This window comes from Sabethes cyaneus, chromosome 1 (genome assembly GCF_943734655.1).
Source record: "Sabethes cyaneus chromosome 1, idSabCyanKW18_F2, whole genome shotgun sequence".
NCBI classification, from domain to species: domain Eukaryota; kingdom Metazoa; phylum Arthropoda; class Insecta; order Diptera; family Culicidae; genus Sabethes; species Sabethes cyaneus.
In genome coordinates, this window is record NC_071353.1 from 99,891,619 (window position 1) to 99,913,939 (window position 22,321).

General features: G+C 39.8%; 2 protein-coding genes across 14 annotated transcripts in view; one reads left to right on the forward strand and one right to left on the reverse strand.

Moving 5' to 3' along the window:
- The window catches only part of LOC128732934 (uncharacterized), a 198,338-nt gene that overhangs the window by 132,167 nt on the left and 43,850 nt on the right, over positions 1–22,321 (reverse strand). For 5 of the 7 annotated variants that reach the window (XR_008411851.1, XR_008411850.1, XR_008411853.1 and 2 more), the window contains 2 exons: positions 7,866–8,346; positions 7,486–7,805 (listed from right to left, as the gene is read on the reverse strand). The exons of 1 other annotated variant lie outside the window; for it this stretch is intronic. The gene's annotated coding sequence lies outside the window, so the exon portion shown is untranslated. Of the gene's footprint in view, positions 1–7,485; positions 7,806–7,865; positions 8,347–22,321 lie in introns of those variants that run through there. One more of the 7 variants, XR_008411855.1, reaches the window with a different exon arrangement.
- LOC128732931 (integrin alpha-PS1) overlaps positions 9,693–22,321 on the forward strand; it is a 71,871-nt gene continuing 59,242 nt past the window's right edge. For 2 of the 7 annotated variants that reach the window (XM_053826399.1, XM_053826405.1), the window contains exons 1-2: positions 9,693–9,985; positions 10,866–11,346. In XM_053826399.1, coding sequence (XP_053682374.1) covers positions 11,159–11,346 — 188 coding nt within the window. In that variant the 5' untranslated portion in view covers positions 9,693–9,985; positions 10,866–11,158. Of the gene's footprint in view, positions 10,183–10,865; positions 11,347–22,321 lie in introns of all 7 variants that reach the window. The other 5 variants (XM_053826400.1, XM_053826402.1, XM_053826401.1 and 2 more) reach the window with 5 other exon arrangements.

Below are 22,321 nucleotides of genomic sequence, written 5' to 3' on the forward strand. Positions count from 1 at the left end.
AACTTTCGCTAGATGTACGATGGGAGTCTTCCCAAGCAGTGCCTGTAGCTCGTGATTCATACGCCTCCGCCACTCTCCGCTTTCAGTTTGTACTCCGCCAAATATCGTCCGCAGCACTTTCCGCTCAAACACGGCAAGGGCGCGTATGTCCTCCGTAAGTAGCGTCACGGCTTCAAGTCCATAAAGAACTACCGGTCTAATAATCTTTTTTTTTCATTGCAATTTTCACAAAAAATTCAATGTTTTGATAAACAAGTTACGTTAAAGGTCTGTTTCATTATTTTATGTCGAATAAATAGGAATAAACTACGCTCAACAGGTGAAATAACCAAAACAAGAAAAATACCTTCAAACGCTGTTTTCTCAGCTCGATGATATTGCAGATGGGATTGATATGCGAATATAGGCAGTTCGCAGGGGTGGTTCGATCACCTTGGCTCAATTTTGATTCGTTTGGCAGTGCAGTCTTAGCCAGGCGGAATTTGGGGGCGTTGTGTATGGGACATTTGTAGAGCTAGTGTAGAACAAGTTGTTGTCTGCGGTTATGCAGAATGGAGCCGGGCTGTATCTTTTGTGTTCACAGTACTATACGGCTGTTCACTCACCAACGGAGTAGGTACAAGGGCTACAGCAGGACTTTGTTCGGCAGTATTGTAGATAGTAGCTAGTTCTGCAGGCGTTTTATATTTAACTTTTACGAGTTTTGCGAGGGTGAAGCGGTGCTGTCAGGTGGGTCACAATTGAGTCGGGGTAATCGAACCATCCCTGCCTTTTGGTAATTAGGATGACTTTATGGTACGTCTCTCCACTGCTTCTTGCTTGGAAAATTACGTATCTTTTCCTCATCAACTCCCAAGATACTTTCGAGCAAGTAAAACATACATAAGCGCTAAATTGGCACCACTTTTAAATTGTTCTGCAAGATTGATAACTAAACGATGAACGTACCAGAAAGGTTTGAAAGAGTGATCACTGCGCATAGGAAATCCTTATCTAGCTCAATAACAAAGCAACATAACTTAACATGACTTGATTTGATGTTATGGTTGAGGCGACCATTGATCCCAATGATAATCATAACATGCCAACAGTCAGAAAATTTCAAGTTTCGAACACTTCAGGGACATCTTTCTACATGTATCCAATGCATGGTAAAAATTGTATCTTTAAATTTTACGTCCATAACATCCAAAATTAGGGTAGCCAAGTACCTACACTACGGTATAAAACGACCAATTTGGTCGTTGGTCGCCCCAAAAGCTGATATTCCGGAGTGTCTAATTTGACGTATTTCTTCGGTTCAAATTTGGTTCTTTTAAAACAAGTTGGCTTAAAATGAAACAAAATTTAATGCAAATGGATCCAAAAGCCCGGTTTTTTTTTTTTTTTTTCTTGTATGGACTCATCACTGCGACCAGTAAGTTAGATCTATTGTGATATCGCCCGGGTGTTTGTTGTATAACCCGCACTGCATTTATTTTAGCTATAGTCGCTATTGAGTGAGCGATATGCTTATTGAATTTCTTTTTTTTTTTTTTTATGCGTGCTTGTGTGTAATTGGGTACCCTTCTTTCAATGCTTTACTCTACTTTATCCACCTCGTTCCACATGACAGCGCACAGTCCCCAATTATAGTCATCCCTGGCGTAGCAAACCAGTGCATTTTTACTATAAGGGTCTCATTTTTGCACTGTCAATAGGCCATATCGGGATAATATAGAACTCAGCATGAAGGAAGGGCGATGAGGGGCCTGAGAATAAACCCATGCTAAAGTCACTTTGACATCGAATGGCCTGATTCTACTAAGATTCGAACCCATGACCATTCGCTTGTCAAAGCAGACTCGGTAACCTTGCGGCTACAGAGCCCCCCTAAAGCCCGGTTGCGAGCACCCCAATTTTCGACGTCCGGAACTTAAAGGTTAAACAAAATAGTCGCCTGTGACCAGCAGCAGCAGCATTTAAAAGAGCAGGTGTGGAATAAGAGTTGTGTGGTAGCATCCGGTGCTGAATAAGCGAATTTGCTGAAGTACGTGTTGTTTAAATGTCATACCCACTATTTTCTCTAGCTTTTAATCAACATCCACACGTTGTTATATAAGTTTGGAATAAGTGTCGTATAAACGTTGTGCAAACGTATCAGCAGCACCGCTAAGAGCAGGTGTGGAATACTGGTCGCATACAAGCAACCATGGAAACGCATGTCGAATAGACGTTGTGCAAACCTATCAGCTAAAAACAATTGTGGAGTAAAAGTGGAATAAGAATGGAATGAGTACTGCGCAAACGTATCAGCAGTATTGCTGAGAGCCAGTGTGGAATAAGAGTGGAATGAATGTTGCGTAAATCCAACAGCTGCATTGCTAAGAGAAATTGTCTAATATCAGTCGAATAACCGTCGTACAAACGTATCAGTAACACCACTAAGAGCAGGTGTGGAATAAAAGGTCATGATGGTAACCAATAACACCAACAACTTGAATGACACTTTAAAAAATGTATTTCCTAGGAATATTTTCTTTGCAAGTGGATTAATACAACAGTAAACTACCGACTCAAAATTTATAAAATAATTCATGAATGGTAATTCATAAACTTACAATTGAAAAATACAGGTGCTAAAATACACATCCTATAAACCGATTTATCCTCTAAGACTAAACTAGTGATTAAACAAGCCCGTTCCATAGCTAACGATATGTTTTTGGATGCGGATATTTAGTTTTCCAACCTGGAAACGATTATACCGGTGACAATCGCTCCCAGCATCAGCAAAATGATGACCTTGTGGCGGTATCTGTCTGACACTAGGCCACTTTGACCAATTCGGGTGTACCAGATTCTACATTTCCCAGCGTATTTTCGATCGTTTTCTCGATGGTATCAAGAACATCTCCCTTTTGGTATCAGGTATCAGCATCTTTGACTCGAGCAGCACGTTCCTCACAATCATGTGGAAGATATGTGCCTTGCCCATCTTGCCCGTGTCATCATTTACCTGATGATGACGGCAAGAAAAACAGGAGGAATAGGAAGGGGTGGATGAGGAATTTGGACAAACACAAACATATATATACCGAGAGATTTTTGTACCCCCGAGGGGATAGTGCCATCCTTGGTAGTTAACTTATCGAAAGTACACCCCCTGGGGGGTATACTCATGATAAATAAGAGCTTATAGCTCAATACCGCTTTCGGTAAGAAACATCAAAATGTCTCGTAATTTTAGTTTCCTAAAATCCGATTCATTTAAGACGTAGGATCCAAAGATCCTATGACGCAATTGTGCTACTGCAGAACAGTTTCAAATTACGTGATATGGTGTACCGTAGTCGGATTCACATAAATTACAATGAAACGATTCAGCTCGCTGAATCGTAGCCATATGATAATTTAGTCTGCAGTGACCAGTCAGTGATCTGACAAGAATACTGCAATTTACCTTTGAGTGTTGCAAAAGAAATTTCGCAACCTTCTCACAAGGCTTAACAATGAAACTTTTCGTTTGACGACAAGTTTCAAGATTTTCCCAATAACGTACATGTTCAGATGAAAACCAAGATCGAATCTTTTGTTTTATCCAACATGCCGCAATTGGTAAAGCAGGTTCCGGTCCGAAAACCGACTTTTCTGCTCCAGATCTTGCTAGTTCATCAGCCCATTCATTTCCGGTTATACCAGAATGGCCAGGAATCCAAACCAGATGAACGGCATTTAGAATGCTTATTTGGGTGTGGCAGGCGATGACTGTTTTAGATTTAGAATTAGCCGCACAAAGGGCTTTTATAGCGGCTTGACTGTCAGAACAGAAGTAGATAATCTTGCCTATCAGTTTTTTCTGAAGTGCAAACTGAGCTCCGCATATAATTGCAAAGATTTCAGCTTGGTGCAGTAACTACCCAACGAATAGGATTTCTCCAATTCCAGCTCACGGCAGTATACACCAGCACCCGCGCGACCTTCGTACAAGGAACCATCGGTATAACAGACCACATAGTCGGAAATTTTCCTTTCCATGTAGCCTGACATCCAATCCTCTCTAGGAGGAAAGTCACTTGAGAAAGTTCTATACGGGAAAGTACGCATGAGCGTTACATCGCTAGGAGCAAGGGCAAACTTGTCCTCAGCAACAATTTGCGACCACAATCGAGTATGACCTGTGGAACCGTTCACAGACTGCCAAAGGCCAATCGCGTGTGGTCGATAAGCACATATTAGTGCCTCTTGCTTCAGGTGGAAGTGTAGAGGTTTAATATTGAAAATAGCTTCTAGGGCGGCAGTAGGAGTTGTAGTAAATGCACCAGACATTGCCATTAAACACATCCTTTGAAGATGGTTTAGCTTTGTCTGGACAGTCACAACTTCCCCTCTCTGCCACCATACAAGACAACCATACGCCAGTATTGGTCTGACAACGACCGTATATAACCAGTGTATGTATTTGGGTTTAAGCCTCCAAGAGTTGCCAATTGCTCGTCTACATTGCCCAAAGGCCATGCACGCTTTTTTAATTCGGAAATCAATATTTGTGGACCAGTCAAGCTTGGAGTTGAGAATCAACCCCACGTACTTCACTTCGTTCACAACATCAACATCCGAATCGTAAAAGCGCAGAGCGCGAGCTCCATTGGTATTTCTACGTCTTGAAAATAAGACGATAGATGTTTTGCTCGGATTTACCGAAAGTGCAGTTTCTTGGCACCACGTTTCCACGACGCGTAGTGCCTGCTGCATTAAGTCAAATAATGTGCTTATGCACTTTCCAACTACTAGGATGAGATAGTCATCCGCAAAATCATATGACGGATAGCCTAGACCATTGAGTTTCCTCAATAGGCCGTCCGCCACAAGGTTCCATAAAAGAGGCGAGAGAACGCCACCTTGTGGACATCCACAAACATTTTGCTTCCAAATGCTTGCTTGCCGTAAGGACGAAAAAAGCAATCGGTTACTAAGCATTTGTTCTATCCACTTTATGATTATTGAAGGCACATTATGATAGCGGTAACGGTTTGGTAACTGATATTGGAAAGCTCTTTCATGGTCTAGTGTACGTCTAACACATCGGCTTCGATTTCGCGAATTTTCGCATCGCGTTCGAGTAACATGTTATTTTCGAACTGGAGGCTCTGCTCTAGCTGCTGCTGTTGACCCTGTTGTCGCAGGAAAAGCTTTAACATCCGTCACCAGAGCCAGATGAATTAAACTGGGCTAGGAGGGGTTAACCGAGGGTTAACTATCAGAATCTGCTTCAACTTTGATGCGACGGAGTACAGGCGAAGAACCTACTTTTTTCCACGACTCTGGCTGCTCGCAGCTGGACTTGCTTGTCACGAACGACTGCTCAAAAATTCTTCGTTTCAGCCAGGTTGGCTTCTCCGGGCTTTCACAGCACGATTTGATATTTGCTTCCTTGGATTTCGTGGTTACCAGAGAAGAGCAGAAAATCCCTTTCAGAGACTATGTGAACTTTGACGCGCAAGCCGTGGTCAATGCAGTTCTGTCGGTTCCATGGAATGAATTTTACGTTTTGACAGAAGTTAACCAGCTAGCAAGTTTTTTCACTCACCAGATGAAAACGATTCACGACGAGTATATACCGCTTCGAGAAGCAAAGGCCAACAAAAGATCTAATCCTTGGTTCAATGCTGATGTTCGACGTTCTATCTTGGAACGGGAGCTAGCATATAAAGAATGGCAACAATCTCCTTCATACTTGAAACATACAAAACACCAGCACTTCAAAACACTGAGAAATCGTACCAATTTATTAATCCGGCGAGCAAAAGAAGCTTACTTCGTGCGATTTTTGGGCGATTATGGGAATATTGGAAACTTGTGGAAACGGGTGAAAAGCCTAGGTGTCTGTCGCAAAGTGTCATCAGCCGAGTGCAATTTTGATCCTGACGAAGTGAATAATACTTTTTTGTCTAACTGTACACCTGTACAGCACCTGTACCAGCAAGCAACAGTTGGAGCATCCCCGGCGGAAGCATTTCGGTTCAAACATATTGAAACATGGGAAGTAATTAATGCTGTCTGGGACAGTACGTCAAATGCTGTTGGGTGTGATGGTATTCCAATAAAATTCATCAAGATTCTTCTTCCGCTGGTCGTCGAGCAGATCTGTTTCCTGTTTAACAGAGTTATTGAAACTGCAACCTACCCCGATGTCTGGAAGCAAATAACCGTGCTGCCGCTTCGGAGGAAATCGCACCTGAATTCGCTAACTAATCTTCGACCAATTTCTATCCTGTGCGCTCTTTCTAAAGTTTTCGAGAAACTTATTGGACAACAAATTTCTGCTTTTCTCAAGGATAATAAATTATTGTCCGAGCATCAGGCGGGCTTTCAAAAAGGACAAAGTGTGAAAACTGCGGTTTTAAAGGTCACAGACGACATTGGCCGCAAACTGGACAAGAAATGCGTAGGATTACTGCTGCTACTGGACTTCTCAAAAGCATTTGACACGGTTTCCCATTTTACACTGTGTAAGAAGTTAATTACCCAGTTCGCATTTTCTGCCGAGGCTGTAAGCCTTATTGCATCATATCTTTCGAAACGTATGCAAACTGTATCATGTGCGGGTCGATTCTCACGATGTGCTGAAGTTTGTTCCGGAATTCCACAAGGATCTGTGCTTGGCCCTATGCTGTTCTGCTGTTATATCAACGACCTTCCTAACGTGCTCAAGTACTGCTCCATCCAAATGTATGCCGATGACGTTCAGCTGTACGTTCTCCGAAATGGTGTTCCTGCAGCAGAAATTGTTAGTATTGTTAACGATGATTTGTGCCGTATATCTGCGTGGTCTAGAAAAAACGACTTGCATATAAATAACTCCAAGAGTAGCGCGCTGTGGATGAGATATCGTAGAAATAACCGTTGGAATTCATCGGAAATACCTCCGGTAATCATAGATGGCCAGCCGATCCAAATTGCTGCTAGTGCGATGAACTTAGGGTATCTCTTTCGTGAAGATCTTTCCTGGGATAGCATGATTAATCAGCAATGTGGTAAGATATATGCTGCTCTGCGAACATTGCGTTGCACCACTGCTGCAGCACCGACTGCTACCAAGATGAAACTATTCAAGGCGCTAATCTTGCCGCATCTACTTTTCGGTGATGTAGTGCATGTAAAACCAAGCGCCGCTGCCATGAATAAACTGCACGTGGCATTGAACAGTTGTGTTCGATATGTATACGGCTTGAATCGCTACTCTTCCGTCACCCATCTACAGCGAAACCTCCTCGGATGTCCTTTGAACCGGCTCTTCATTCATCGTTCGTGTCTGTTTTTACACAAGCTCATCATCTCGCAGTATCCTGCACCGCTTTACCAGAAGTTAAGTTTTCTTCGAGGACAACGGCATCAAAATTTAGTAGTTCCTGCGCACACTACCTCTGGTTACTCTAACTCGCTGTTTGTATTTGGTGTGGTTAATTGGAATGTTCTTCCTAGATTAGTAAAGCAAATACCGTCAGAAGCATTTTTTAAGAGGGGCTCTCTAGATTATTGGAACCGACATTAGTTTATTACATACAAATACAAATTAGTTTATTAGTAGTAGATATAATAATAGAAAACTATACAATACTGATATAGTAAGATCGGAGATAGTAGATTTAAAAAAGGCTTGCCTTACGCTATCGGACAATAAATGAATTGAATTGAATTGAATTTTCTGCGACTTGGCGCCCCTTCACAACGTCTTTGCTGGTCGTAGCAATCATTTTATTTGTTTTTTCCTGTACGGTGTGTATCTTTTCCATAGAAGCTTTTGGGGTTAACAGGTTGATTATCTAGAATGAAAACAGAGATAGATTTTAACTGCTAATATTCGAAATTTTATTATTTCAAACCTGCATTAGTTGAAATGCTAGCCTCGGTGTGAGCTGAAGTAAATTTTCCAGTAATTTCATGTGGTTTACACGGAAGAAACAACGCCTATCCAATGTATTCGACTGCTTCTAGGTCTGCCGGCTGCCCTCTAACGAAATGTCTGCTGAGTACTCGCATGTTTGCCCTCGGTAAAGATTCGCATGCCTTCAGCCACTTTACGGTTCTACGCAATGCTAGTTGTCTGTTCCGTTCAGTTGAATTTTTTCTCGGTTTTGGAAAATTGAAAAAACATTCTTCGTTTCTGACGTTATTATTGGTGCAAATTAATACACTACACGTAACCGGCATTGCTAATAAAACTTTACTTAATGAAATTGCGAAACGTATCACAAAACGAACACTTTGCGTTGATTTTGGCAATATCACTCGAACGTTTGCAGATGCAGACAAAACAAAACAGCCGCCTTAATCAGTTGTGTGTGTAAATGAACTGTCAGCAATCTGCGGGTAGCATAGTGGCGAATAACAAATAGTTTATTGAACGTTTAATATGTGCTGAATAAATGTTTCTAGAGTAATTTTGTACAGCAGATGCCCAACATGATTTGAGAAACTACTCTACAGCGCTTAAATGTATTTTAACCAAGGTTTGTTCCATGCTTGACAAACTTGAACTCGTCAATCTACATCGGCTAAAAACTCGGCGCCTATCATATGTCAGATCACCTCAGATGTGTTGGTCGACGGCTTCCGACCGACAGGATATAAGTTCGAATCCGGGTGAGTGAAAAAACTATAATGGCAGACTTGATGAATTTTGAGTCAACCAATAATTTTCTACTAAGTCTCTCATTATAAATCAATCATAAATAATAATAATACGAATACAAAAATAGACATGAAAATAAAATAAATGCTTGTCTAAATGTTGATTTGCTGTTGAATAAACGTAGCTTCAGTGTCATCAATAAACCTTTTACGAATAAACGTTTTACTATACGTTGCATAACAGTCATATAAACGCATCTTCCACGCCCACATCCAGCACTATGCTGTTTAAATTCTCCAAAATCAACTGTATAAGCATTGAACAGAGGTGTTTAGACAAACCTTAAATGCAGCTATACAGCATGTGCTGAATAAAAGCTGTCGGTTAAACATTTAATAAGCAAAAATTGTTCCTTGGGAGGAATCAGAAAGTTGATCGAGACTAACGGGATATAATTACTTCAACTTTGCACTTAGTAGGTATTTAGAGATGTAAATTCGTTGAATTGTAAAAAATCTGCTTATCACTAAAGAATGCAACATTATAATATGATACTTCCTACTATTTTTTTACCCCTTCACATTTCGAAATTTTTTAAAGGGGGGGGGGACATACGTAAACAATTTTTTAAATTTGTATAAGCCTTATTATTGAAAAGCAAACATTTCCAAAATACCGTGTAATTTAAATATCCATCTTATATCGTCCGATATATACAATCATAAATTTTATTGAAAATGGGAAAATTATCAAGGAGCAAAACTAGTTATTTTTTCATGAATTTCGTATTTATACAGTTTAGGGCAACCCTACTGCGGATCATCCTCCCGACATAGAGCATAGCGATGGAAGACAAGTTATGATCTATCGAGAAACCCCACACGCATACCCTCGCTGTTGTTAGCATTAACATAAACATTCGAAACATGGGAGATTTAAGGAATGAAATCGGTTTTACTGAGACTCTCTCTTTTCAGAGAATATAAGTGAAGAGAGCGAGCCGGATCAGCATTTCCAATTCGATGTTCCATTCAACTTAGACAAGTCTGAAATATTCAGTGAGTATCAATAGATGGAGAAGTAAGGTTGTACTTATTTTGCTCCGCTAGTAGTAGTAGTAGTCGGTCGCGACATAGTTTCTTTTTGCTTACGTTTCGATAGACATTTGTGTGGTTTGTGTTGTTATTATTTGAATTGTATGCAATTTACACTGTGGTTTTATCAAGAAGCGTACTTTTACGCTGTTAGTAAGAAGTGCATCAATAAGCTTATAGTGGCGGTGATACTGATCGTGATTTGATGTCGACTAACCCGATTGTGTACGCGAGTGATGGCAAACTCCACGCGCAGTCTTCCGAAGAGCGCTACGTGGTAAAGCATATTTTGGTGTAGTGTCCCCTTACCCCACCCAGGTCCACCGTGATACACTATATGTCACGTGGAGCGATAAGATAGCATTCCTTTTTTAAAGCCGGTGGGAGGGCTATGTATGTGTGATTGATGAAAGTACATAAGTGAAACCAGGAATGTTGTGATGCGTTGGTGCCTTTATAGTATGCAGCAATTATGTAATTTTTTTATTCTACTGAGATAAAAGCATTCTTGTGATAACATGCCCATCGAAATGAGACGACAGATTGAAGAAAAGGCGAACAAGAATCAGTGACACACATTGCGCCGCTGCTAGGGGCGATGCGCTATGTCGTGGTTGGATCGCTAAATGATTACATATTTAGGCGGTGATGGACGAAGCTGTCTACGTTTGTGTCAATTGTTGATCAAATGTATTGAACATCTTGAAACTAGCTATCAATTGTTGTAAATAGTTACCATTAATGTATGTGTGTAAACATGCATTGGATTTGTAACTGGATTAACTTCGCGATGCGAGCCTAGATACCGTGGTTGAGGGATGTATGTAAATAATGCTAATACTACTGAGGTCAAAACGCGCTTAACTTCCCTAGAACGCAGCCGATTTACGTTAACAGAATTTTTACCATCAAATAATTATGCAAATTATTTTCTATATACCTATTACCAGATGTTCAATACAGCATTTTCAGTTATTCGAGCTCGCAGTTTCAACGATAAGATTCGAGAAATTTGTAGAACTAGTACAGTACTATTCAGCACATAAATATGTTCGATGTTTGACTGTTCCACTGTGATTTGCATTTAAATTCAAATTATGACTGAAACTGAACAGGCCATCATTGTTTCAATTATCGATTCTACGATCATTTTCCAGCACGTGTAGTGGCAGTGAAGCAGAAGGTTTTAGATTGCTTAACAGTACATTATTCGAAATTTATAGCATGTAATAAAAATATTTAATTGCTACCCCGCAGAGTGCGCATGTTTTTGAGCTACCATCATCTCAGTGATTCCCTGTGAAGAACTCGAGTGATGCTAATACTACGGCAGATCTTAAGATGTGCAAAAAGTTATAAAAATAGCAAACCAAAATATTGTTGCATCGAGCCGGTGATCGAACGGCATTATTCGCCAATTTGTGGACGACTGTAAAACAACGAAGAAGCGATGGCGAAGAACAACTGTTCCTGGATGCCGCTTCTAGCTACGGCAATGGTGATGTCTATTTCCTCAATATTATGCTTCAACTTTGAAACACGTCTTCCCATCGTCAAATATGGAGCTACAAACACCTACTTTGGATATTCGGTGGCTTCGCATACAGAAAAACTACGAAATGGAGACAAAAAGAGCTGGTAAGTCATCATATCAATCGTTTTTTCTATTTCATGCTTACATTATTCAATAATTAGTATATTCAAGGAAAAATGATAACGATATCGACTAATATCGCTAGCGTTGTTTGGCAACTTTTATCACCGTATTGATGAAAATAGATATACGCTTACCGTAATCTACTCGTAGGGTTGTCTTTACTCAGATAATCGTAAACTTACTTAGTCATATAATTTCGGCTGGAGCAGAGTAACCGTGTCAGCTTATTTATGTTTGACATTAGTAGGGGACATAAAGGGCCAAACAGAAGGCTACGTCACCGCATTCCTCAGTGTCAATTTGACAGTTAACCCATCGAAAAACTGTCAGAATAACGCTGCGGACGCGTTCACACAGCTTTCTGTTTAGCCCATAATTGCGACGTTTGAAGTTGACATCAATTTTCATGAGATAAAAAGAAGTACAAAAATGAAAGATATTTTATATTGATGCAATAACACTTCACATCTTCACAATTAATTATAAATCATGTGGAGTAACAGTGTTATGCAAAATAAATTGTTAGTTTTTTTGATCAAGAGCCGATTCAAACTTTTGCCACACTAATCACAGCAAAGCCGCTCTAAAATGACATATATACATAACTCAGCAACTACGCTTCGCAAATAACAAGAATTAAGCTGTCAAAGTAGTCACCCTTCCATGCCAATGTAGTCAATTTACTCGAAACCTGCACTGATAAATCATTGAATGGCACTTTTACCCCCATCGCACTTGTTCCCCTCCTTTCTGAATATTTCGCATCTTTTTCTGAAAGTCGTAATGACATTTGTTTCGTACATTTTCAACCAATTACACTAATTTGGAGGCATTAATACACAAAAAATCTTTGAAAAGTGACTCAGATTATGATTGTACAAAACGTCGGGCACGAGCATATGAACATATAGAAAAGCAAAACATTGGGTTATGAACGTCTTTACTTTTACTTTACTTTAGACTAGACCCTTCTTTATCGAGAGGTTAGTTAGAGAACTGGACAATTATGACACTGGTGCAACGATCCAACTGACTCTAGTACCACCCAGCCGAGACTCGAACATAGGACGACTAGCTTGTTAGACCAGCATCGTACCTCGAAGGTAACTGGGCGGTTAAAAATGGGCTGAACATATCAATAAAAACAAATGTCGGGCTCTCTTATTTCCCTTGAAGACTGCAAGGGATATTGTTGTTCTACCGACAAAACGGTGGTAGCAGCCAGGTAGAAGGAGAATGGAGCAGATGTTGTAGAATGGAGAGATAGACACGGAGATCGGAAGAAACAGAATAAGAATTGTGAGCGATAGCTAAGGTGTGAAGCCACCAGCACAGGAGTAAGTTAAAAAGGAAATTTGGAAGATGAAAAACGGCAAGGCTGTATCCCGGCTAAACGCAACAGCAGGAAGCGAACGGCTGTACAAAGCAGCCCACCGGGTCATTGTCAAAATCTGGGAGGACGAACAAATGCCGGCGTAATGGTTCGATGGCCTCATGTGCCCTAGTTTTAAAAAAAGACATCGGCTCCAGTGTAAAGCTATCGAGGCGTTATATTGCTCAATTCTGCCTATCAGGTGCTCTCTCGTATCCTGTTCTGTAGACTGAAACCGTTAGCGGAGTTCTCAACGTCAGTGAGTACGAAACTGGTTTTTGTGAGGGTCGCTCCACGACGTACCCTACCAGACAAGTAGCGGGAGTTTAACTTGCAGACTCATCATCTGTTTATGCACTTCTAGGCGGCGTACGACTAAGTCAAACGAAATGAGTTGTGGCAGATAATGCTAGAATATGGTTTTCCGTCGAAACTAATTATGCTAATTCATGCGACGCTCGATGGATCAAAATAATGCTTCAGAATAGCCGGTGAGAACTCAGCCGCCTTCGTGACGTTGGATGGACTGAAGCAAGGGTTGCACTCTCTAACTTGCTATTCAAGATAGCCTTGGAAGGTGTGATACGAAGAGCAAACGTGGAAAGATACGAGACAATCATCATGAGGTCTCACATGCTTCTTGGTTTTGCGGCGATGACGTCGATATCATCAAAATCAACCGTAGAGCAGTGGAAGAGACCTTTAGGCCTTTTAAACGGGAAGCAGCGAAATTGGGACTTACTATTAACACCGCCAAAACGAAGAAGCCGCGAAGTGAAACGACGAATTGCAGTCGTGAATCGGACTTTCTACGAATTACATAGCCAGCTGAAGTCCCGTAGGTAGCAAATTCACACAAAACTGGCGCTCTACAGAACACTAATCCGCCCGGTGGCTCTATACGGACATGAATCATCGGCGCTAAAGGAAGTTGACCGACGAGTGTTTGAGGTTTCTGAGCGTAAAATTCAGCGATCAATACTTGGTGGCAAAATGGAAAATGGAGTATGGTGCAGACGCATGAATCACGAGCTGTATCAAGTATACAAATATGCTTATATAGCGAAGTTATATCTTCGCTATATCTGGCTGGGCACGTGGCCAGAATGCCCGACGAAAGAGTTGCCAAAACTATTTTCTGTAGAGAACCAGGAAGAGGCCATAGACTTCGGGGCAGACCCCACACCCGATGGATGTGCGCCGTCGAGGACGACGAACGGTCAGCTGGTGCTCGAGGGGATTGAAGAACGGCAGCCCAGGACCGACAGCACCGGAGGACCACAAATCATTCGGCGCAGGATTGATGACGGACCGGCGTTTATAAAGTGAAATATGTTGTTCTAATTCTTAGGAAAATTTTAAAATATTTGTTTCTTATTTCAAAAAATATTAATATATATGTATGACCGCATTTTAAGGTCAAGACTAAAAACTTGAGATTAGTCTGTTTCTTATTTGCCAATTCTTTGTCTTTAATAATAAAAATTTTACGATAGCGTTTTTATGCTTGTCTAGAATTACAACCGGGTTATTTAATTTTCCGTGACAGTTATATCCTTTAGAAAACTATGTTCTAATTCATCAAAAACACACACAGTCTAGACCGTCGAATCTCAATGATTGGTATATTTAGTTCTGCCTCGCATCATCTTCGTGTTTTTCGACCAATTTCTAAACCTTTGGTGATAGTAGATCAAAGGTAATAACAATAATCCTCTTAATCCTGTAGTTCCTTACCCCGTCATTTGGCAGAGCTGTGTCAAGCAGTCGTACCTGTTCCTGGTGCCGGTAAGGTTGTCGAAGAGAACCGTTTTCGTCGCACTGTCGTCCGACATTCTTACGACGTGTCCGGCTCCCCGTAGCCTGCCGACTTTCGCCAGATGATAGCTCGTAATTCATACGCCTCTGCCACTCTCCGATTTCAGTGTGTACTTCGCCAAATATCGTTCGCAGCACCTTTCGCTCCAACAGGGCAAGGGCATGTATGTCCACCGTGAGCAGTGTAACAACTACGAATCCATGAAGAAATAACTACTGGTCTAATAAGGGTTTTGTACATTGTCAGCTTCGTACGGCGGCGTATGCTTCTTGATCCTAGCGTTTTACGAAGGGTAAAGTAGGCCTAGTTTCCCGCTTGAATGAACCGCTGGATCTTCTTACTAGTGTTTTGTTCCGCAGTCACCAGCGATCCCAAATACTTAAATACATCTTCTTGTACCCCGCCGCCATCAACGGCTACCGTGGGAGGCACGTGGCTGTCTCCTTCAACGTATTCATTTTTAACCGAATCCAGCTAGAGTCCGATTTCAGTCTGGCGTAGATTGGCTTCGCCGTCGTAAAGTTCCTGGCTATGATATCAAAGTGGATCTTTGGTGTAAATAGTGCCTCTCGTTTCGATGCCCGCTCGTCAGATTACCCCCTTAGGAACCGGAGAGTGTCCCCGAGATGCTCATGACATACATCACTCGATCCAATGTAGCTCTGATCAGTCGCGTCAGTTTGTCCGGAAATCCGTATTGGTGCATTATCTGCCATAGCTGGTCTCGATCAACGTTATTATATGCCGTTTTGCATTCAATTAAGATGTGTTGCGTGGACACGTTTACACCCGATATTTCAGCAACATCTGTCGGATAATAAAAAATTACTCCGTAGTAGAGCGAGTCCCCATGAAGCCCGCCTGATAGTTCCCAACGAAATCTTATGCTAACGGTGACATCCGGCGTTCCCAGAACCTCTCACACACAAAGTTTCGTGTGGATCGGTTCAGTAGTTTTTGAATCTAGTTGAGAGTAAAACTTTCCCCTCTTAGCTACTTCATAGCGCAGAAACATTATCCTCTCCGTATGTATGTATGTATGTATGTATGTATGTATGTATGTATGGGGGTAGCCACCATCACCTCAAGGGTTTCCCATTGTATGCAAGTAGAATTACTGCAGAATTGAATTTATCTACCTACTGTGTTACCTGACTCACTGCGAATATGCGTTGTGTTCGCGGGATCGTGTTGGTTCGAAAGGTTTCGAAAAATATCGCCTTTGTATCGAAAACATCGTTAATTTTGATCACTAAAAATAACGCACTTAAACGTTATATTTCAAGTGCGAGTAGTACGCAATAATTGTATTGTGAAACTGAATTGTTATTTATGCAACTTTTTACAAATTAAATGCTATAACAAAAGCACAACTTATAAAAAATCGTTTGTTATCGATATTGCCTGCATATGCGTTATAAACGAATAAAACGTATGGTTACGTTTTATTCCAATAATACGCATATTCGCAGTGAGTCAGGTAAAACAGTAGCAACTTTCATGTCAATGCTGTTCGTGAAGGACCAAAAGGAGTTGGGTGGATCTATAAGCAATGTCGCTTATATGATTTCACGGGAAGTCTTATACTCTCCTTCCAGCATAGACTTCCGGTTTCTAGATACATAACTTCGCCGTGCAAACTTATCTTGCGTGATGATTTGTGTGCTAGAAGGGCACGTCAAAATCCTCTCCGACCTTATATGACTTGGGCTGGTTATCACATCCCTCATCCAGTCTTTCGATTCATTCGATACCCTGATGCTCCTTCACCTTTACGATAATGATGGTATATGGCTATGTAATAAAATATGTGTTATATGAATATACATCATATGAAGATATATAGACAAAAACAGAATAATCTCACCAGCAGTCCTTCGAATGGGATAGAGTTGCATCATTTGAGTTTACATGAGTGCTTCCATTATTAATTTAATTTTTTTCTTCTGGTATCCATGAGCATTATTTAAACTTTCTTCGGCCCGAGTTTTCACTGTTTAGTAGGAGGTGCTTACTTCATGAGCTAAAACGAAACAAATCATTAAAATTACTTATGTTAAGCTTACCTACTAACAAGGTCGTGTGGCTCAGTCGTCATCCAAACCCGCAGTTTTGAGATTAGGCAGCCGGGAACCACCTATCATCGCACCTCCTAGCTTGGCTACTCAATAGAGCATTACCGGGTAAGGTCACATGGAGGCGCTAGGTAGGGGCTTGGGATGGCTGAAGCTATGTTGGACGCTTCCTCATTTGCTTTCCCCATTTCATACCCCGCAGAAACATTATCCTCTCCTCAGAAACCAATGCATGTAAATTTTCGCTTTATTGGTTCAGAAATATAGAAAACTACTGCCATTTAACTACGGTACCGAGCATAAATAATGAGTCCCAACATATTGGGATTTTGCTTGGCACGACTTCAATTTTAGACCACAGTGTTTGTAAAATGAGCAATTTAGATAGATCGGATGTATTATTTGTTAAATATACCTACTAATTTGAATGTTGAACGAATGTTACAACTACTATTACGCTTTGCTATATTTTCACTCTGCTGGAAAACCAAATCAACACATCAACCAAGCTAGGTCGATCATTTAAAGTTCAACAAACTATTATTTTGGTTTCGATCCAGATGTGTCACGATTATGGTTATGCACATACCAGCTACCAGGAAAGGTTCGTGACAATCCAGCAACGGATCGGATTGGCAATGTAAAAAACCTTTCGTTTCGTGCGTACAATAATGTTTACAGTTTTCTGTCAACTTTTGTGCCCTTAAACATAACAGTGCCAATACAACATAAACCGGTTGGTTATATGGATGGATTGAATCTCTATTTATTTTTTAATTTCATTTAGCTTTTTATTTCAGGACTCTTTAATATATTATTATCTGATAATACATAAATAGTCGAATTTAATAAAATAAATCCCGTATGAATACAACAGTTTGCTTTGCTTTTCCCGTAAGAACCCTGTGGAAGAAGCAAAGAAAACTCTTATTTATACGGCCTAATGTATAATGTTTAGATGAAGTAAAACTTGTTCAGGATTGTTTGCTTAGACGCAGGTAACGTTATTTTTGTAGGTCTATCATTATTTATTTGAATTGAAATTTGCTGATATGCAATTATATAGTTGTGAATCTGTGCTCTTCAATCAAAGGCGTTTCACGCTTGGATTTCTCCAAAACGACCTTCTCCGATGATTATGACGATGCCATGTCGTCGCTTATATCTGAAATTTTACTTGCAGATTTTCTTGAATATTCTTAAATAAAATAATATATGCTGTCATAGTGAACTAATGTGCAATTTTTTGTGCAAATCGGAGAAAGTTGTTTTGAAAATTTTATATTTCGCCATATTATGGCAAAGTGTTTTTTTTTATTGTAGAATGACTCTTTACAGTTGGGTGACCTTCAAATCACTTGCTGTAGTAATGTTATTATCCTCTTATCCTCCTTTGTCCACCTTTTACTTGTTTCTGAATGATGCTGCAGACTGAACAGGTAGCTGTATACCTGCTATTTAGGTTCTACATACATGTGTATGTCTGCTTTCATCCTTAAATACTGCTTCTTAGAATTATTGAATAAGATGTTTGATTAGCCAGAACATCAGCATTTAGTTTTTCGGTAATGGCCCTAAATGATTTCTTTTAGTTTTGTCAGTATCATTGTTTAAAATCATAAGCCAGACAAGCTCACACTGTTATAATAATATCATGACGAAAAAACGACTGAATAGCGTCATAGCACATAGGCGTTGACTTTTGGGCATTTTTTCCTTCGCACCCAATTATTTTAATGGATCCTATCAATTAAAGCTCACATTTTACCCTATATGTAAAACATAGTTAGAACGCAATGCGTCCAGCTCTAGAAGCATGGCATTGGCACAAGTAAAAAACAAAATACGGCATAGGGGAAAGCGATGTAGATGCTTCAGTGTCGGACACAAAAAGTAGGTACTAATGTTAAGTGCGAACCTAGGACCAAAATTGATATCGACTGGAAAGACCAATTTAAGATGAAAATAGTGCACCAAGCAGAAAAACTTAAGTCCCATGTTTTAACCCTCTAACGGTTGCCCATTAAGGTGCGTTTAGATTATTGGCAACATGTGGCATGCAACTTTTTACAAACTGTTGCTCGATGTTTCCAAGCAACATGACAACGTATCACAAATGCTCAGGTGGCGACAGAAGCAACATTGAGCAACAACTAACAACATGTCGCCTTCCGCTTGATGCATGCCACATGTTGTCAAAAAATTGTCCAGTTTGAACGCACCTTTATAGAAATAAAAAACTCTTAAAAATAAACAGTTCGAGAAATGTATTTTTCATGTAGGATTAGTTGACTTGAGATTAAATGTTAATTTTTAAGATGAGTTTATTGTTTAGGTGTAAATTTTGCAAACCTTATAGATGCATAATATTCACAGTCAATGGATATTTGAAATTGAGAATTAAATATTATTTTCTCGCCGCAGAAAAGTTGTATTGACCAGCCTAGCGAAAAAAGTTGAACACTCTCCCGTACAAACGGCTGCTATCGAAACCAAAACAGCGAAATTCTCCGTTGACGACCATGAAAGCTGCTGATCAAATGTATTTAATAACAAAATGGATAAGAGGCATTTGAACCAGTCCGATGGTGGCCGTTAAACTGTTTACTCAACTCATTCAAATTTCCTGAGTATGCATTGGCCTGCAGGACATATTACATACCTTTCTGCTTTCTGTGACCGTTATTTCCGGACGGCGAGCGATATGTATTGTAAAGTATAAAGATAAATAAAGCAGTTCATGGGAATCGCAAACAACGTGCAGTTTGCAATCCGCCACCCTCATCATTATGGCCCAGCATGGCATAGGGTACGGGAGGGTATTTTCAGCAGGTTTCTAAATTCAGCCTATTTGTCTTTTCTTTCGCCAATAAAAGTACTTTACCGACATACAATTTTAATATGTTATAACTATTTTCTCAAGACTGTAAGTAATCTACTGTTTTTTATTCATAGAACGTCAAAACCGCCTGTTCTTTCACTAGAACTAGGCCATAGGTCGAAAAAATAGATGCCATCGCTTAATGGGCCGAAAATACCCTCCCGTGCCTTACCTACCATTTTCCGAGTCATCCATTGTGTTGGTGTTACGGTCAACAAACAAAACTCACAGATATCAAAATGCAGTTTTACTGAAATGCGGGCTTCACCAAGACCGGACACAGTTTGAAAATACACTGATTTATGAGTAAACGATAAATATACTCTATCTATTTGATAGACTATCATACTCTTTGTTAGATCACCAAAACAACATAACCTACGCATATTTTTAACACATATTGTAAAAAACTTCAAAATAGAAAAAAGTGGTACAATGCACCAAGATGCGTTTAACTTGCAGTACCTGCATTTTTGTGTCAACACTTCTGCGATTTGTTAGCCTACTGTTGGGAATTTATATTGTCCAATTTATTTGCGAATTGCAAAATATGAACATCAAATGATATGTACTTTGCATTAGTTGTCTGCGTATTACGCCTGCTTGTCAAAATTGGTGCATTTACTTCAATTATGCTATTTACATTGTAAAAAATTTACAAAATTATACAGCTAATCGCCCAGCTATTTTCATATGTATATAAAAGATAAAAATTAGCATTACGTACAGATGCGCAAAATTGGCATATCCGTACTATTTTGGAGGCGATATACGAGATTAGGAATGATTTTAGGCGTTACGACTATATAGGCCACGGGAGGGTATTTTCAGCACATTAAGCGAATGCAGCAGAAAAATCTGTATATAGCATCGACTTGAAGGCGTTGTTGCAGCGTAACGATGATTGCAAATGAGTACACCATAAGATTGGTGTTTGTAGAGCGATTGAAAATAAAACCATGTTGTTCCTCCGCTATATGATTACGGCAATAGGACACCATACGAACCGTTGCTTTTCAAGAGAAGGCGCTTTTCTAGTGGTAGTAAAATCTAAATTTCTCACTTATTTATGTTTACCTACCTGAAAAACAATCACTAATCATATTTTATTTGTGGTACAGTTACTCTGTTATACTTAATTTTCATGACTACTGTCTAATTTTGATAAAAAACAAACATAGCATCTTACTACCAGTCATCCGAGAGCCCTGATACATTTATAGAGCTTTATGAAAAGCCTGACCGAGAGCCAGAAGCTGATATGTTTGCGACATTTCAATTCGAAAAACAAATTTCGCAACATGAACGCAATAAATAAAAACAATGTTTACCAACTATTTAATGGTTCAGGTGTCAAACGTTATATTGCGATTAGCGATAAACACAAAAGAAACTGAGATGCATGATAGAGCAAGGTTGTTGTGTTCAGTAAATTTATTGTTGCGCAAAATTCAGCTGTTACGGAAATGCACAATATGCGTTAGGAAGTAACGACATCTGTTGTATTCAACAGGGAAATATTGATAGTTTCAAGCATACTCTTACTCTCCCGCATGGCGCATGATGAAACACTTGCACCAACTTCTGTTATTTATTATCAGAAACTAGAGGCAGTGTCCTATTGTGAGTAAAAAAGTCGAGTGTAATCTTTTCGAACAATTGGGAAACGGAGCTCAGAGACGCAATTCCATGGTAATTGCAACAGCTTGCCTTATTTCCTTTTATGTGCTCAGGAAAGACGAAGGATTGCTTCCAGCATTTAGGAAAGGTATCTGAGCCGAGCGATAGATTGAACAGGTACGTTAAAGGAACAAACAGAAAGGCAGCATTTTTTGGGTACGATTGCAGGGATTTCATCTGGGCCAGAATCGGTCGAGCATTTCAGTTTGGTACAGGTGCTACTCGTGGTTTCGGTTGAGATGTTGGGATGCATGGTTACTGATATGTGACATGGGACATTTGCGGAAGCCAGTTCTACTTGATTACTATAGGGTTTTTTTCTAATTCCCGTCGTAATAAGTAAAGCCATTCTAATTTTCATCATTTGTTGGATGGATTTAATGAATACTCCAAAAGTTCTTGTGCTGATTTGACTAAAACACACTTACCTTCCGATCCCTGAACTTCGAAATCACTGAAAAGCGACTATTAAAGCATATTATTGAATTTACGCAACTGACTTTATTTCTAAAATTCGTCGTACCGTTTTAAAATCCGTCCATCAAAATTTTTCATCGTCCGAACTAAAAATCACAATAATGTTTACGAAGCTAGCGCGCATGTATTTATGTAGGACGGCATGACAAATGTTATTCTGCAAGATTTCTGCTGCTCATGCAAGTTTTCCCAGCTGGAAAATAACGACAATGCGTTGCGTAAGTTGTTTACATTTTACGAATGATGGAAATTGAAACGATTAATTGACATTTTCTCCTTCGTCGCACGAGAAAAATGTAAGAAATTTGGCTGCTAGGATTTCTTGAATGAAAAAAAGCATTTAAAGAGATCTCAGCTCACTTTGATTGATCGCGTATGATAGTCAAAAAACTAAAATATTAGGAAATAACTAATTTTGCATTGTGTGTCATAAAAATCGCTGATATTTTTAATAATTTGTGTTGGATAGGACGGGAATAGGCAATTATGACGAAGCAGCAACATACCCTATATGGTTTTGTGAAATGATCACTCGCAGAAATTTAATTATTTTGCATATTTACTTGCCTTTGCATTACTAACATATAAAATAGGCGATAAAACATAAAATCCAACTGATTATAGGCAGCCACTAATGTTTTACTATGATTTA